Source organism: Colletes latitarsis, chromosome 11 (assembly GCF_051014445.1).
Source record: "Colletes latitarsis isolate SP2378_abdomen chromosome 11, iyColLati1, whole genome shotgun sequence".
Taxonomy (NCBI): domain Eukaryota; kingdom Metazoa; phylum Arthropoda; class Insecta; order Hymenoptera; family Colletidae; genus Colletes; species Colletes latitarsis.
In genome coordinates this window covers 11,797,109-11,815,123 of record NC_135144.1, presented here as the reverse complement: position 1 = coordinate 11,815,123, position 18,015 = coordinate 11,797,109, and the positions used below count along the sequence as shown (strand labels likewise).

Genomic DNA, 18,015 nt, shown 5'->3' with positions numbered 1-18,015 from the left:
GCAACGCCCAAAAACACGCAGAAATACTCGATTAAGAACATGAATAACAGAAAATCATCGAATCACAAATTTATTAAAATTAATTTATTCCGTTACTAGTGGATTTATTAAAAATTTTTTTTCGAGTATAATGTGGTTCAAGGTGAGCTTTAAAATAATTATAGTAAGGTTTCTGATAATTGCCTTGTCTTAAAAATTTTGCTCAGGGAATTTTGAAAATTGTTTGAATTGAAATAAGAAATATTTATAAAATCAAAACGGTCATCAATTTATTCTGTTACTAGAGGATCTGTCAAAAACTGTTTGTCGAGTATAACATGGTTCAAGGTGAGCTTTAAAATTACACTAAGTTTATTGCTAACTTTTTAGGTTTCTTTAAAATTTGTTAAAACTGGAAATTTACCATACTGAAACGAGAACAAGCTTGGCGTACGCTTCCGGTAGCGTTCCGTAGATCGTGTCTTCTCTGGGGCATAAATTGTCAGCCATGAAAACGCTAACGATCAGCTCTTTTCGATCAGCCTCGTACACGACTTGAATCTGCACCCGGCCAGACACTTGCTTCTCTTTCGCGATTTGCTCCTAAAATAGAGGAAAGAGAATTTAATATTCGCCCCCTATCGAACGAGAGCCGCCGAGGAGGGGGGAAAAGGGTTATTCCGAGTCAACGAATGAAAAGACTCGACCTTCGTGTGCACGAAATTAGGGCAAATCGAATTTACTCTACCGTTAGTTTGCACCCCAAATTAACCCTTTTCTAGGTCATACGAAACGTTGGGGGGTAATAAGAGCTTCAACGAACGCATAATTAAAGAAAACTGTGTTTTAAACATTTTCCGTGGGGGCAAACTTAACAAAAGTTCGTTTTAATTTTCTGTAATATTTTTGTTGAATTTGTCCTACTATAAAATGTTTAGAACCCGTTTTTACTTAACTATAACCTTTTTGAAGATCAATTTCCCCCTATTTGCATAATTTTAGATTAGCGTGTATTTACAGAAAATTAACGTTTAATATAAACTATAGTAAAAAATTTATATCGAATCGTGAAAATCGTATGAATTCCAAATCGAAGGGAAGTTTTCACGAAAGATCGGTCGTTTCACGCGTGACTCCTACGTGGAAGTTAAAATGCAAACTCATTCCCACATGCAGAAGCGATTTGTGAAGGAACTGAGACGAAACGAATAAGAACGATCAAACTTAGGCGTGTGTTGGGGTATTAAATGTTTCATATTTGTGTAAAGAGTAATTTTTAGCAGGAGCAACGTTTCCGATCGACAGCTATAAGACTATGGAAGTGAAAATGATGAACAACTCGTGATCTGACTTTGTTATGGTTTCTATAGCTTCTAATACACTCTACTTAATTTTTATTTTTTGAGAAATTTGCACTTCAAATTATTCTCCAAGTTTGATCATCTTTCCTCGATTTGTTTTGAGTTTATAAAAATGTCTTTTTTTAACGATCGTTTCCATTTTTAGGAATATGTCAGAATTCATATTTTGGTATGAAACAAGATCATTATAAGAATATGAAGTTTAGAAATAGACTCAGATAATTATTTATATGAATTACTGTGCAATTTATACAATTATAATAAGCAGTATTGTAAGCATAAAGTAATTTATCACAAGAAAATAACAAAAACTAAAATATGATCGTTCAAAATCGTACAAGATACAATTAACGTACAATCACAGAATGACACTGTTTAAAACTAATTTTAATATTTGAATATCTTTCAAATATTAAATCGTATCTAAATTCTTCAGAAAAAATTGATCATTTGAAAGATTTAGGATAAGTTTGAACCCTTATGTCGCGAGATATTTTTGGAACCTCGTCTCAAATCGATTCAATCATTTTTTGATCTGAGACTAGTGTACCACAAATTTCAAGTTTTTATTGTTTCCAGAACTGTACGTTACGCATCAAACCTCCTTAAACTTATGTCAATTGCCACCCCTTCTCACAAAACGAAGTCATTAACGACCTATAGTTTTATAAAATCTGTATTATTATAATTTGTCTATAGAATTTCAATTTTAGAAACTAATATATTTTTTCATAACTAACGGCTATAACTCCAGTTATGGTTGCTGTACATGTGAATCTATAAGCCTGGAAAATATTATTGAAATTGATAAAGATCAGATCTAATATTCTCTTGTAAAATGGGCTCGTGCATTTGGCGCGCGATTATGGTTCGGAACGAGTTTGCTGTTCGTGTGTCTGCGCTTGAAAATTAGGCGAAATCGGTACGCAGGTAGACAGACGTACAAACAGACAGATAGATAGGGACAGAGCTAGAGAAAGAGAAAGAGAGAGAGAGAGAGAGACAGTGAGAGAGAACGAGAGTAGAATATATACAGCGAATAGGAAAAAAGATAGGGGACGGAAAAGAAAGACAGAAGAAATTAACCCTTCGTTTCATATTCAATTCTACAGAAATTCATCGAACAGTGAAACACGAAATTCCAGACGATTCATTTAATTTTTCTACGATATAATCTCTGTAACTTCTTATACAGGGTGTTTCACGCAACTACGAGGAAAAGTTATACCTCTGAAACGATTGGAATGCAATTTTCATTCCTTTTTACGCGTTGGTAAATCCAAAAATGCAATCCTTTTTTCAATCAAACATTGATTAATTTATAATTTAATAACATAATTTCTTAATCTCTACAAAAAAAAATAAATGTAAATAAAAAAAGATAGTTAAAGTATAACTCTTGAACCATCAGGTTTAAGGTGTAATACTTGTTTGGAGAAATTTGTACAGGAAAACTGCTTCGAACAGCCCAATTAAAATTATAGAGTTACGTTTAAAAGCGAACAAAATTACGTATCAATTGTTTCAGAGCTATAGCTTTATTATTACAGCGTGGGACAGCCTGTAAATTGAAAATTAGCTTAGAAATAGACGAGAACATAATTTGAAAGTCTAGGGGTCGAGATTTGCAGATCAGTATGTCTATGAGCAACTAATTTGACAGCTACTACGGTTCCAGTCTTCGTTATTCATTCGTGTGTCGCTGGAAATGTTCGGTACTGAAGCGTTTTATTCCCGAGTGAAATCTTCTATCGACAGCTACGGTTAAGTACATTTGCATGCCTCTGTCATTCATTACTAAACTCGTGAAACGAAAGAATATACAGGGTAGCAGAGAAAAAAAAACGAAACACACGAGGCTCGGTGGGAAACGGTGGAAATAAACTATGAGCCGATCATATTGCTAGACGACGAAGATAGCCACACACGTATACGATCAAACAAAAAAAGTTGGGTACAGTATCTTTTCACTAAATGCTCGACCTTCGTCCCCCCCGCCCTCCCATCGAAGTGCTATCTCGCTTAAGTCGCTGTTAAAATAAAAATTAAAACTTTTTCGTTTTTATCTTTTCCGTGATTTTCTTCTCGTTCCCTCTTCGTCTCTCGCTCGCTGTCCTTCTCTACGGCGGCACAGATCGAACGAGCCTCGTGTCTCGTAGCCAATTTGCTTGTGGCCGGGCCCGAGCAGCGAGCACTTACCGAAAAAATACTGTAATACTTAAGGGACGAGCCGCAAAAAAGAAAAAAGACATTAACGCTAATATACAACTAGAGTCGTGCCAGTTGGGAGAGAGTAGCATGGAGGGCCAATATGCTAAGTTTGTTCAACATGGACAACTTACATTTCCTTTTCTTTTCTCTTTCATCAGCGGGTCATATTTCTCTTTTTGTGTCTTTTTCGTAGCCAAAACAATTTCGTTCGGGACGGGAGACATTTGGGGAAGCGGCGGGGTTTCGACAAAACAGTTACGGATGTACAAATATATACGAAGTCTTGTGGGTTTACAGAGAACAGTGGGACAGAAACGGGCATCGAAACAACGCGAGGAGGAGCACAGTTCAGAGATACAGAGAAAAGTGTCTCGTGCAGCTTCGCAGAGCCGTTTAGGACAGTAGAGAATACAGAATTAAGGAGGAGGGACGAAGTACAGTTAGTCTCCCTATATGTAAAAGTTTTTCGAAACTGTTTGTAAGAAATTGAGGCGATTTTTAAACTATTTATTTATCAGCGACCTCCTCTCGGTAATGGAATAAGAATTTCGCTTGCGGAGGGACGATTTTTTCGTCATATAGCGAGACATTACTGTACCGAGGCGAAGAGAAACATGAAGTGAAAGAGAGGGCGCCCACACAGGAATCGCGTTCCACCAAATCCACACACACGTGACCTCGGGCCCGTGCATCCGTAAATCGTGTGTTGTGTGTGTTCTTCTCTGCGTTCACACATAGTTCGACGAAGGAAACGGTAAACGAACAAAAGGATCGAGTGGCGTTCGCGCGCGAATTGCGGCTCGAGCTTTCGTGCAAGAATCTCTCCGATGTTCTTCGTTTCTTCCTTGAATTTATTTCCTCTATCTTTACATCCGGTTACATAGATTCGGGGACGATTCGCGCGGATATTACTCGGACTAGGCGTCGCGTCGAGCGAGTTTCACGGTCCGCTTGCAACGGCCGAATCGACTACCTACTAAGGAGTGGTTTAATTCGAGAGTGAGAGAACAAAGCGACGAAATCCGACACGGAGGGGAGGTCGACGTCCGCCGAACAGAACAGAACGTCTCGAGTTTACTGGCTTTTCAGTCTAAAATATCTCTTTTGCGAATCAAATTTACTACATTCGAGTGAATTTACTGTTTAGTATATTAATGTACGTAAAGTGAGAAAGATGAGAAATATGATACACGCTCAGGGCGTTTCTACCTCTGGAAAAAATTTGAACGGGAGATTCTAGAGGCCAAAATAAGACGAAAATCAAGAATACCAATTTGTTGATTGAGGATTCGTTAAAAAGTTATTAACGTATAAAGTTCCATACCGACCGGAAAATTTTTCGGCGAAATTAAAAAATTTCAATTCGTTCTGAAAAAATTATTTTTGGTTGAGGGGGTGAATTGCAATCATTTTTGGTCAACAGACATACCCTCGAAATCCTACGCAGTTTCGAGAAAAAAATTCCTTACCGAAAATTTCATGTCTGACCATACCATTGGCATGTTTCACTGAAATTTCATGCGTATGTTTAAAAGATCATAACTCCTGAACGAATTGGACGATTTTAACGTTTCAAAAAGCAAACGACGCGTATTTTGGTGCAGAATATCTAGAAATTCCAAAAATATTCGAAAAGTTGTTCCTTCACCCCATAAAGTGAGAAAAACCCCATAAAAATGGTCCAATTTTCAAATGGCCATAAATCCTACAATAGTGAATTTAATTCAATGAAACTTTTTTTTGAAGTAGAGCTCGTGGATACCTACAAAAAAGTACTAAACAACTTTTCTGTACAGCGCCAACCAAATTTATTAAAAATGAAAAACGAATTTTTAAGGAAAATCGACAGGGGGTAGGTGCCTAAATTTGTCGGCGAAATTGAAAAGTTTCAAATCATTCTAGAAAAATTATTTTCAGTTGCGGGGGTCAATTACAACCATTTTTTGTGAATAGACATACCCCCGAATTCCTACGCACTTTCGAGAAAAAAATTCATGTAGGTGGTCAAATTTTTCGACAAAATTAAAAAATTACAAAATATTATATGTTTTTACTAGAGGAACTCATCCTCTGTGTAATTTGGCATCTGAACGATTTTAGAACCTCTAATATAAACAGACGTTGAATAACAGCTAAAAATTTCCGGAATAGTAGCTCCCTCGATAATTAATAAATAACTGCCGTTCACTTATCCGAACAAACACGGATCAAGCATTGCTGTACAGAGTTTTAAGGGTGATTTTTATTTTGGTAATTATCAAAGAAATTGTTATTTCGGAACTTGATTTGCAAAAGAGTATAGTGCAAAATCTGTACTAACTTTTGTGATCAAAGTTTCTTCAGAATAATTTGATCGGAAAACCGAGCGACATTCCCCTCGTCTAACGAGGGAAGGACACGAATTGTGCAACTTTAATTTTAATGTGCTTTTGCAGAATCATGGTAGAGTTAAACTTCTTAATCTATGTAAAATATTAGGTCGAAATACTCAATAGTTTTAGAGATACAAATAATCAAAGTTAGATACTTTGATAGACAGAAAGGTGTAACTTTAATTATTTATATCTTAAAAACTGTCAAGTATCCGTGCCTAATATTTTGCATAATAGAGTTATCCTTCTTATTCTACGTAAAATATTAGGTGTAAATGCTCGACAATTCTTAAAATACAAACAATTAAAGCGACATACTTTGATAGATAAACAAAAAGGTGTAAAATTTTTAGGTGTAATTTTAATTATTTACATAATATTTTGTGTACATCGAAAGGCATCAGTTCCGCGAAAGGACATTAAAATCGAAGTCGGACAGTCGGTGTCCTTCTCTTGTAAATGGATTTGAATGGGAGACAAAGCGGAAGAAAGGAGAAGAACGGCGACGACGCAACTCGCCCCAACTGACACTCTCGTTTTCCGTTCTATTAATCAAATGTATTGTAACAGGACTGAAGGTATCTGTTCGGTGCTTCGACCAGTACGGTTCTCTTCGGAGCGGAAAAGCAAAGCGTGTAACATTCGTTCTCTCTCGCGAAGGTTTCAAGAGGGGGTGGGGGGTGATGATTCTTGATTAATATTTCGCTTATATTTCTTTTTATTGACGGACGGCGCATACTCGAGGCGTCACCGGTTTCTCTGATATTTTCCATCGACATCCTCGAGGTCGTACGCAGCCGGAATAGCGCAAGATGGCGCCTGGACTATTCGCCGCGGCGCACAGTGGCCCAAGAAACACCGTTTCGTTGTCAGAAGTTAATTTTTCAATTTTTACATTTGAAAAAACACTTCTTCCTTTCAAGCTTACAAATTGAAAATATTCTTTTACTTTTTACTGTTCTGAACTTTGGAGAAATCTGAATTAATTTTGGAACACTCATCGAAGATTCTAATGTAATATACAAATAGTAGTCAAGTAAACTGTTTTGAATAAAAATAAAAATTTTAAGGAGAGCTTAACGAAGAACTTCTGTACAATAATTGTCCCCTTTACACACAAACTGAAATTCAGTATTGTTGATAACTTCGTTTTTGAGGATCTCTTGGTGTATATGATGAAAGTATATCTTTGTTGAAAAAAACTACTAAGGACATGTTTTACTTTTGGCCACGAAATGCCGGTTCCTGGACCACTGCTCGCTTCTCTACTCTAAATTACACATAACCGGTGCATAGACGCACAGAATTCTTAGCGTTTACTTAGATCGATTGTCGTGCGCTCCATCAAGCAACGGAAATTCGTTCGACTAAAGGAAGTACGTTCGTGCTGAAAGCATCTGTATAACTCGAATCTAGACTTTGAGAACGAAAGAAAGAACAATGACACGTTAATATTTTGCAATTATTGCGTCAGAGGAGACTTCTAATACCAGATAACTCGGGTCACAGCGATTAGATCGCTCGAACGACCATTTTGACTATAGTCAATTCGCATTAAGGATTCGAGGAATGCGTCTATTGCCTGAACGAATGGGTCAGTATTTCAAATATTTCGAAATTCTCGAAAATGAAATGTAAATTTGAACGACAAACGGAATGCAAACGATGCGGGTCGAAATGTTTGAAACAGACGATCCGAAAATGGGTTGCAAAATGTAAAACCACCGAATGCTAACGAACCAAAAACAGTATACGTGCGTCATAAAAAACGGGTAAGATGGATTTCAAAATTAAATTTAGAAATTATTATGCGATTCTCTGTTCCAATAACGAAATAAAAGTTAACGAAATATCCTTATTTTGCGAATTAATATAGACTTTTGACTCCGTCGTATGTTTTTAGGGTCCGAATTTCTCATAAAACAGTCTCGGTATATACGAGCGCCAGTCTCGAGATAAATAACAGAATACTTTTTAAATAATTCACGTAAATTTTGCAAACTTGAGGCTCTCCACTTGATAGATGCAAAACATTAATAATGTAGGTCGTTCTTTATAGTGAGAAGAATTTTATATCATGCTGGAAAGCAATGTTTCTCAAACTCCATATTCATGAATTTTTTGAAAGCCTTCCTATGGGAGAAATCAATTATTATTCCGGGAAAAATACATACCGAGGATTCGAAATTCAAATGGATTCCCTTTTCGTTAATTTAATATTTCTCTACTGAGACAATAGGCAAAAATAAATACTTTTTCGTATTCAATGCTACTTAATACAGAAGTTTACAAACTCCCAACTGATATCCTCATAAAAAATAATACTGTTACTTCCTTGTAAACTCCATAAATTATATTAACATTCTCGAGGCTGATCGATAAGTATAGTCTCGCCATGAAGACGAAGGAAACGAGCACGAAAGTCAGAAAACTTAATAACTCGCCGATTTATTAAATACTTGGCCGAACAACGGAAATACTTTGGCTTCGGGTTCTGTTTTTATGCAAAATTTTCGACGTTCCGCTTCGAATTAGTATACCAGATGCTTTCTCACGGATTGCAAAACGATTACATCAATCTTCCGCGGGGGAGGGGGAAAAAAAAAGAAATGTAAAATTCCATAACGGATCGAAACACAAAAGTCTTGTTCCGAGAAGAAAACTAAATAAATTCTCCCAAGTCTCAGAGCATAACTACTTACATACGACGGTACACCTATTGTCAGAGACCCTGTATAATTATTTACGGACCCAAAAAACAGAGATACGAGAGTATGGCTTAAAAGTAGCGTGTCCGATCGACGATTTCACAGCAACAATAAAATCAGACGACAGTGATGATAAAATTTCAAAGCGAGCCAACACTTTCTCTGAAGTATGGTTCACACTTATGCGTGGGCGGTCCCTAATAGCACCTAGTAGTCGATACAAGAAAAGCGTTCCTCGCCCACAATACTTAAACATCTTTAAAAACTTGCTTTCGTCGAAACGTCGTCGAACGAAACATCGATTAGAAGCGTACGAGAAACTAATTAGTTTCTATCTCCGGAAAGACTTGAAATCACGGGGGGGAAAATATCACGATTTAATTCCATTTATCTACGTCTACGTTCGCCTAACATCCGAAACGAGCCCGATCGCGTTCGTTTCCACGACTTTTCCGCGAGACGGAACGGAGGAGGCTTCTTTTGCAACGATTCCGGCAGAAATCAAATGTTTTTCGCGATCGATAGGATCCGTTTTCTCTTGAATAATATTTATCGGTTTACGGTTACAAATATACAAATTTAATGGTCGGTGTAGCTGGACGACATTCGATTTGTAGCGAGTCTTTACTTTATTTTAAATCTTTATAAAAATTTGATCCACAAACTGATTTGATTGACATTATACAAACGTTGTAACGAATTTCCTTCGAATGGTAAAAATTTAATTATATAAATTTCACGTGAAAAACGATTCACGGCAGTTAAACGTTTTAAAAGATTTAAGAATTTAGTAATACGGTATTATAATATGTAAAATGTAATTTTATGTATTATTTAATATCGGTATAAAAGTACAATTGCGCTCCGTTAAAATAGAGAGCAGTCGTTGATCGAGTAGTTATTCATATTTCAAGCACGCGTTTTGGAAAGCCCGTAAAATGACTCTGAAAAAATGAAAAAGTTTCGAAATGTTTACCTGTGCTGTGCCACATCACGTTAAAAACAAAATGTCATTGTTATTGTGTTACTTAATAGCTTCAATTTTTTTTTTTCGAGTGAATACAAATGCGTAAAAAATTTCGTCTCTGGCATATTTACAGTGCTTAATGTTCTTCGCGAACTATATCGCAAGTGGAAATTCAGAGAAACTCGAGGTCATGCTTGGGGCCTCAAACATAAAATATTTAATATTTCTCTCTCATTAAGCATTTTTTGTTCGTTAGGTGTGCTTCCACGATGAGCTATAGCTCTATGCATGGCTACTGGGCCCGGTTGCCGGTTTTCAGGCCCCGTTACTGGGTCCTCCTCCCTCCCCTACTCGAAAATCCTGATCGTTTGTGTCCTCCGTTCTTTCTCCGGACGAATCGTTGGGAAACGTAAGTGCTCTCGCGTCTCGTTTTCACCGAACAGCGTTCTTATTTACATCGAAGGCGATCATTCACGCTCTACCACGTCGCAGCCGCTATTTTCTCTTCCTACACATCGAAATTCCTACGAAACGTAGTACGAATACGGGTACTGGCGTAGTAGATACACGGTACTCGCATTGGATACGGATCATGAAATATATACAAAGCGATAGACCGAGAGAGACGGTGAGATCCTTCCGGTTAACTAAGCGTAGATGGTGTTGTTGCACTTCTCTTTCCGTTACGCTAATAGACTCGGTCTAATCGAGGTTTATCCCTGTGTAGGATGCATATGCGTGTACATTGCGTGGAAATGAGAGAAAGACAGAAAAGAAAGAGAAGACGGTCATGTGTAGGTGTCAATTTATGAACTCGTTATACCGGCGTCTTTGGCAATTTCCTGCGCGTCGGTGACGAGGGTGTTTTATCCGTTTCCGCTTCTGCAAAACATTTCATCATTCGTCGTCAGAACACACATAAATTCTAGACACTCTTATCTCGCGTGTATTTTAAATGCACGGTACCTTACAGAAATATTCGGACACCGTATTTTTTATTCCACCCGTGAAGCGTGTATCTTTAGGTACTTTTGATCATTTTTCCCACTAAGGATCTATACGAGATTTTTTATCGAAATAAATCACGAGTATTTATTAACATTTGCAAAATGGGTACGAATTGTTTCGAAGTAAAATATTAATCATTAACCATTCTTTTTAATTTTAATTTCGTCTGGTGTTCGCGTGGTGGATAATTAGAGGTGTGTATCTTTAGGTAATTTTTACAATTTTCTCCCCCAAGGATCTATACGAGATTTTTTATCAAAATAAATCACGAGTATTTATTGACATTTGCAAAATGGGTACGAATTGTTTCGAAGTAAAATATTAATAATTGACCATACTGCGTATTCCAGCACACAGTGAAATAAAAAAAAAATGTTTTACGAGTTCAATATGCATACTGTCCGAATATTTTTGTTTACAATCGACTATTTCTGCGTTTCTTTTTATTTGAATAATCGTGCACAACAAACGGAAAAATTGTAAACAATTCACTCGACTGAATTTTTACAATTTTACCGTGGTTTTCTACGAGAGAATCAATAAACATTTATTTCTATTGCATTTTAAATTTCTTCAAGTATCTATCGTTTTAATTTCTTTGATACAAATAAATGCACCATAATTGTCAATAATTCTGGTGTTAAACTGAAAACTATGCATTTAAAGTGTTCAATTAGATATAAAATTAAAGTAACATCTAAAAAATCAATCCTTTTCTCAAAAACTTTTGTCAAAACAGAGTACTCGTTCACTCTGTTCGAATTTATAATTGCAACTCTATGTATCAAGAGTGTCCATAATTTTTTTCTCAGAAACTTTAGTCAAAGCAAAGCATTTTTTTCGGTTCTATAGTTGTAATTCTATATATTAGGAGCGTCCACAATTTTTTCCGTAGAGAAATATTTAAAATTGTGGGAGGATCGACGAATTTCGAGGTTCTATGGAGCTCGATGGTCTCTGTTGTACTCACCCATCAGCAGGCCCATATTTCCCGGCACTTTTCCCGATGTCGGTACCGTACCTAGATCGTCCGGTAAATCCCCGCTGCGATCATGTCAGGCAAAAGTGTCGATCATAGTATCGATCCGAAGATATCCAGCTCTTCTCGCGCTGTCAGAGATCAAATTGCTACTGTACTTACGTGTCGCCAACGTGCTCGACCACCAGCTCGACCACATCGTCGCCACGCTCGGTTATTTGAGCGACATCGTCGAAGCTTCGATCCACCAAAGACACCCCGGCCCATTCTAACACCTGGGGAAAAATTATTATTCAACTACCCCGACCGTGAAGAATTATTTTAAATTTTATCGTGTGCCTAACGATAACAGAAACGTGTGAGGTGATTAAAGTTGAACGAAGTTTACGTAATGTATCGAAAATTCAATAAAATCTTCTACCGAAGAAAAATAAAAATATACTAATGACCATAGAGATTAATTTACTTAAGTTGCAAAATTTATAAGTTTTGTAAATAAGCATATTTCTTCGTTCCAGTTCGTAAACAGAAATAAGAAATGCTGTGACATTTGCTCCGTCGCAAGAAACCGATCGCTTCTTCACTATCTAACTTGAAAGCGTCCTTGGGGTTCATGGAAAATTGCGAATTTCTCGAGATTAACGTTTCGATGGGGGGGAATATGAAATATAAAGTGGCGGGATAATTTGTTTCTTGAAACAGAAGGCGAACGCGATCGCGGATTATGCGAAGCTCCATCTCCCCGCAAACTTGGCGAATATGATCCGACCAAGAATTGATCGCATCTGTTGAATACGAACTTCCGCAATCTTTGAATTAATTGCTTCGCTAAATTGCCGGTTTTGAATGGCTATAAGCTGGAAACTTTCTCCCATTCAGATCGCGTATCTTTCCTTCTGAATTAAGCAAATCTTTTCCAAAGTCACTGATTTGCATTTTTTTCTGCTTAACCTGATTTATATCTTTCTAGCATTCAAATAGTAATAAGATTTTCAAAATATTCTTCGAAAACTGATCAAAGTTTTAATTGTAATGAAAAATTTAAGAAGCACGAAATTTTTCTAATACTGTGTGAAGTATCGTTAGATACAGATTAATAATATTCTACGTTTCTTAATCGAGGAACTTGGATCGCTTCTCAAATACTTTTGGCGAAACCCACATTAATTATACGTAAATTCGAAAGACCTTATGTCAATGAATTCGTACGATTTTCCGAGGTATAGTATAGCAGTCGATGTTAGTGACTGTAGCGCGTTTCCGTTTGCGTGCAGCTGTCGATAACTTAATTAAACTCACAGCTGGATAGAATGGTTCGCGATACTAGTTTGCATTAACCGCTTACTATAACTTTAAACAGTGAACTCGCGTTGCCAAGATCCCTATTTTAATCCGAATTTAAATGATAGATCTGCGTAAAAATTTGTATAAAAATTAGAAAATCTTAGAAATTCTACTTCACATTTAAAGCGTTATAAAATTAATGCAAAGAAATTTCGTAAATTCTACGAAGTAAGATTCTTTACTATAAAAAAAGACATTTTTCGAAAAACTTCACGCGTAAAGTTATCAACGAGTATTCTTCAAACTGCTCTCTAATTTTACGTATTCAAATTAACGCGAAAAAGCGCATGAGTCCTCGTACCTTGTCGCCGCGTTGTATGCCAGCCTTTGCAGCCGGTCCATCCACCACAGTCCACATCACATATGCAAAAGTACGACCATCAGCTCCTGTTTTACCACCCACCACTCTTAGGCCAAAACCAGTAGCTGAAAAGAGAAGTTGAATGTTTAATAAAGCCGTCGCTGGACTGTGTGCGGTTCGGTTGTGGCTTCCCCAGTAAATAACTTTTACGAAATATTATTCAGAAGTTTCTAAAAAGACCATACCAAAGCGACCGAAAAATATCCTTTGTCTCGTTTCTATGGAAAAACTTCTCAACGCTATATAACGAGAACACCTATGGAAACTGTTATTTATTTATACAAATTTATATTATATTAAGTATGCAAAGAACTCCGAATCAAGCTTCGAACAAAGAATCGCTGACCTAAACTATTTCTATCGTCGATTTTTAAATCGATGTTTTCACGAGCTGATGAAGCTTTGTTCCGAAATATGGCGCCATTTTCAAGCGACCAACTTTTGGTATTACCAGTCCTGTTTCAATAAACGAAACAATGCCCTAATTGTCAAATACGAAGAACAAAGCAGACAGCAAATAACGTTCTTCAATTGAATAAATGAACTTCCGTGATTTCACCGACGAACAACACGCGAGTTACCGATGGTACAAAATATAAACAATTTATCATTTCTCCAACCACGCAGTTTGTTGCTGTATATAATCAAATAAAATTCCTGTTAAGCACCCTCGATAGAAAAATGATTTTCGTTTTTCAAGATCTCAACGAATTATACCTCGAAATTCCGGATCTCGTCGCAGCCAGATCATTCGCAGATTGGATGGAAAGCAAATGGCGCAACAATGAATATTCCCCTTGACGCCTGTCCGCTGGCCGCCTAACGAACTAAGTGCATGATTAAAGCCCGACTAATTTAATACATTGACTAACGCGGCTAATGAACTCTGGGTTGCATACGCATGTTCCGTGCAACAGGTTACACGGATCGAGAATGATAGTAATCGCGAGATTAACGAATCCGTGGCCCGCTGACGATGGAAGATCCAAGTTAATCAACGTTGTTAACCTTTCAGTGTCTTGCGGAAATTTCTGTTCGGGTCATCTCGGCCTTCCCTCCCTCTTTCATTATCCCCCTACTCTTATAATCCACTTTGCCCGGGGCGAAAACGAGACAGAACCGAGACAATTAGAGGGGTATTCCATTGAAATTTTTTGCTCTTTTCGATAAATGGCAAGAAACTTAATAGACATTGAAATATATGTCATATTTGTTATGAGTCCCTTCAGAAATATTCCTAAAAAACGTTTATTTTTATTTGAAGACTCTCTAGATGAGGAAATATTATTTTTCATATTTCTGCCTCTTTCTTTACTATGGAGCAGTCGGGAATTTAGAAATATTTACGAATGTTAGATTGGATTACTTAAATAGACATTGATAAAACAGGAATAAAGATTGCAAGAGGATGCAAAGAAAGACGATTTTGTATATTATATTTGACCTGCGTCGGTTCTTCCGAGTCTCGGTTAGGATCGAGCATTCGAATGTTTGATTAGGTTACTTGCAATGAACAGTTACAATACATATTACTCTAATAAATGTGGACGAAACAGGAATATTTGTGAAAGATTGCAAGGAGATACGAAGAAAGACGAGTTTTGTATATTATATTTGAACCACGTCGGTTCTTCCAAGTCTCAGTTAGGATCGAATATTCGAACGTTCCGAAAGTCCCGGAGGACGGATGGAGAAGACCAAAAGTTAGATGTAGGAGCTAGAGTATGCAATAGAAATTTGAGGATGATGATGGTTCCTCGTGCAGAGTGGTTCGAGGAGAGTTTTAATGGCCGGCGGGCGCGAGGATGCCAATCAAGTGCCGTCATTCAGCCTTAATTAACAAGCCGAGAACGTCGAGCCTACCATAAGACCTCGGGCCACGGGTTTGTTCTGGTAATGACGTTGCAGCGTAATTGTCTGATTGGTCCGGCCCGCGCATCGTTTCACCATGGGGATTTTCAATAAATACCGGCCGGGTCCATCCTGTTGGCGTTTGTCTGCACGTTTCCCGGGATTCGCGTCAAATCGAATTTCCCCTGACATTTCTCGGACACTATCGCATTAATTTGCCGATAGGGGTTCCGGGCCGTTGCAAACTCGTTCGGGGAAGAATTCGTTTACTCTGTCCACGAGCAGAGTTTCGGTGTTTGCACCGCTAGACAGATTGAACTTCCGGTTGTAATTATCCGAAACATTTACCGGAAGCAAATTCGAAAAAAAACGATTGAAAAATTATCAAACTCTCCATCGAAGCATATTTTAATTCGGAACGCTTTTAGGCAGACCCTAATCGTTATTTAAGTACACAATTAACAAGAGTTAGTTTAATTTGAAGAAACTATATTCGATCATTTTGTGCAAAATTTAATTCTCTCTCAAATTCGTTGAAACTGGTTCTAAACTGTAACTTTGTTCACTAATAAAGAAAAGTATCCATTAATGTGATTTAAATACGAAATTAATAAAAGTTCATTTAAAGAAACTATATTCGATCATTTTATGCAAAATTTAATTCTCTCTCAAAATCATTGAACCTGGTTCTAAACACTAACTTTGTTCACTAATAAAGAAAAGTACCTCCATCTTTCAGGTAAAGCATACAGTTACAATTTAAATCGATTCGAGAAGTAGCGTTTACTTGAATTTGAAAAATTTAAACTTACAACCGTGAAATTTTCAGGGACACCCCGTATATCGCGTTTCTGCGACTCGGGTGCGATTACCAATCAACTTCACAGCTCAAGAGAAATGAAAAGTGAGCAAACCTATCCGAAAGTGCAACGAGTAATTAAACGTCATTTGCACGCCTACTAGGAATACGCGGCTGTTTTCAATGCTTTTGCTCTTTATCAGTCGCGGTTCAGCTCGTTTATCTGGTTCATTGACTGCACGAGCCACCAACGAGCATAAAGAACGTACATAAACCTACTACATTTCAATTTGGTTGCTAAAAACCTGGTTCCATCTCGTAGATTTTTAAATAAAAAATTTCCTTTAATGCTTCGAAAATTGGGTCGCCTTTGAGAATTTTTTTTACGGGGAAAATAGGAATCCGAATCATCCTCGAACATTAAACCGTAATTTTGGTGATTAATTAACAAGGGTTGAGAATTTGCATTCAATTTTTCGATTAAAACTCATGCAAAATATTTGCATTCGTTATAAACAATTAATTTCTGTGAAATTATTCTGTACTTACTCCTATGTCCTTTGTCCAAAGCTGGATCTCTTCTCAGTTTGATTCTCTTCTTCGAGTTAACCCATGGAGCTATAATAACAAAATTTAGAGAGAACGTTAACATTTATTTCCCATCTCTTTCGAACAAACTTGTATATTCCGATATTGACGATACGCTTATACTGTGTACAGACATAAATTATTCATAGAGACGCCATGTTAAGTCAAGAAAGTCGAAAGTCATCTTTACAGAAAATTCTATTGATTATGGTTCGTACTGTCATGTTGGTACATCATTAAACGAACTTGGAGTTGCAAACTTTCGAATTGAATTTTCTCCTCCAATAATTTGACGCGAACACCATTAATTAGAATATACGTCAGTGTTACATTCCCTTTAAAACTGTTAAATGAAGGAAACTCATTTTGCAATATCTGACTTGCACCTATTATTTAATTTTGCCATTTTTGACGAGAGTTTCTAATACCGATTTTCTCGAAAAGTATGGCTCTAACAAATTTTATTCCACGTTCGCAATTTATTTTCAGATAAAGAATCATCCCCCCCTTCGGTTGTATTTCGAATCGTCTTATTTTGACAATGTATAATATTAATAAACAAAGTTTCAACAGTCAGATTCACCAAAAGTATAGAATATTGCAGATATTACAGAATCGGTGATTTTTAAAGAACCCCTCGTTTCCGTACGACTTTTGAAGCCGCGAAAAAGTTTCCCCCTTTAACATCAGCGCAGGATGATAATAAAAGAGAAATGTTTGAAGGGTGGAAGAAGATTGTACCAGCTTTCTTTTTTATAATGCAGACACGTGACTTTCGCTCGATGTAGCGTAAAGACGATTTCGTTTATACCCTCGATTCCACCCCCGATCGATGGTCATTCATGCAGAAAGTGAATTGGCTTCTTCTAGTTTCTTTGCTGGTCCCCGATTGTTCACAAAACTTGAAAATATCAGGAGATATCTGAGAGAAAATGCCATCCGTTCGAAAAAGTAGGAAAATCCAATGGTGCAAAAATTTATTACAAATCGTTTTATATTTCATAAGTTTCTCTGCTTCTATCGACGATTATTAATGTGTCTCGAGGCTCTGCTATTTTCATTTTTCAGACTTTACTTTAAGATAGCAGGAGAGAGCCTTTCGTGACATTTTTATGGCAACTTTTCCAGGAGTCTACCTGAGAACTGATCAAATTTCATATCCTGCTAGATCCGCCAGAAATTGCGTCGAAAGATCAGGTTTACTTTCTGAGAGCTACTTTTATTCACTCTCAGGTTTACCTTCCCGGATAAATCCCTTCACATATAGATTTTTGTTCTATCGAGGAACAGAATCGTGAAAGAATTTTTACGAGCCGGGAAATAACGTCCTCTTCGTTCACGGTGTTTCCTATAAAATTCCACGCGTAAGAAATAATCATTTTTCCGGACATTTTGTTTGAATTTTAGATATGATTTTTCCACGAGCTAATCGAAAGAACAACAATCTCGTAAATATGCAAAGTATAATATAAAAAACGTTTTGAATA

The 18,015-nt window shown here is 37.0% G+C and overlaps 1 protein-coding gene across 8 annotated transcripts in view; it reads right to left on the bottom strand.

Moving 5' to 3' along the window:
• Fife (regulating synaptic membrane exocytosis protein fife) overlaps positions 1-18,015 on the bottom strand; it is a 94,147-nt gene that overhangs the window by 19,459 nt on the left and 56,673 nt on the right. For all 8 annotated transcript variants that reach the window (XR_013080696.1, XR_013080698.1, XR_013080697.1 and 5 more), the window contains exons 11-16: positions 16,490-16,558; positions 13,231-13,355; positions 11,748-11,860; positions 11,577-11,650; positions 10,422-10,480; positions 404-582 (exon numbers count right to left, since the gene is read on the bottom strand). Coding sequence is in view for 5 of the 8 variants with exons in the window: in XM_076777821.1 (XP_076633936.1) it covers positions 404-582; positions 10,422-10,480; positions 11,577-11,650; positions 11,748-11,860; positions 13,231-13,355; positions 16,490-16,558 (619 nt within the window). In the remaining 3 variants the exon portion in view is untranslated. The remainder of the gene's footprint in view (positions 1-403; positions 583-10,421; positions 10,481-11,576; positions 11,651-11,747; positions 11,861-13,230; positions 13,356-16,489; positions 16,559-18,015) is intronic.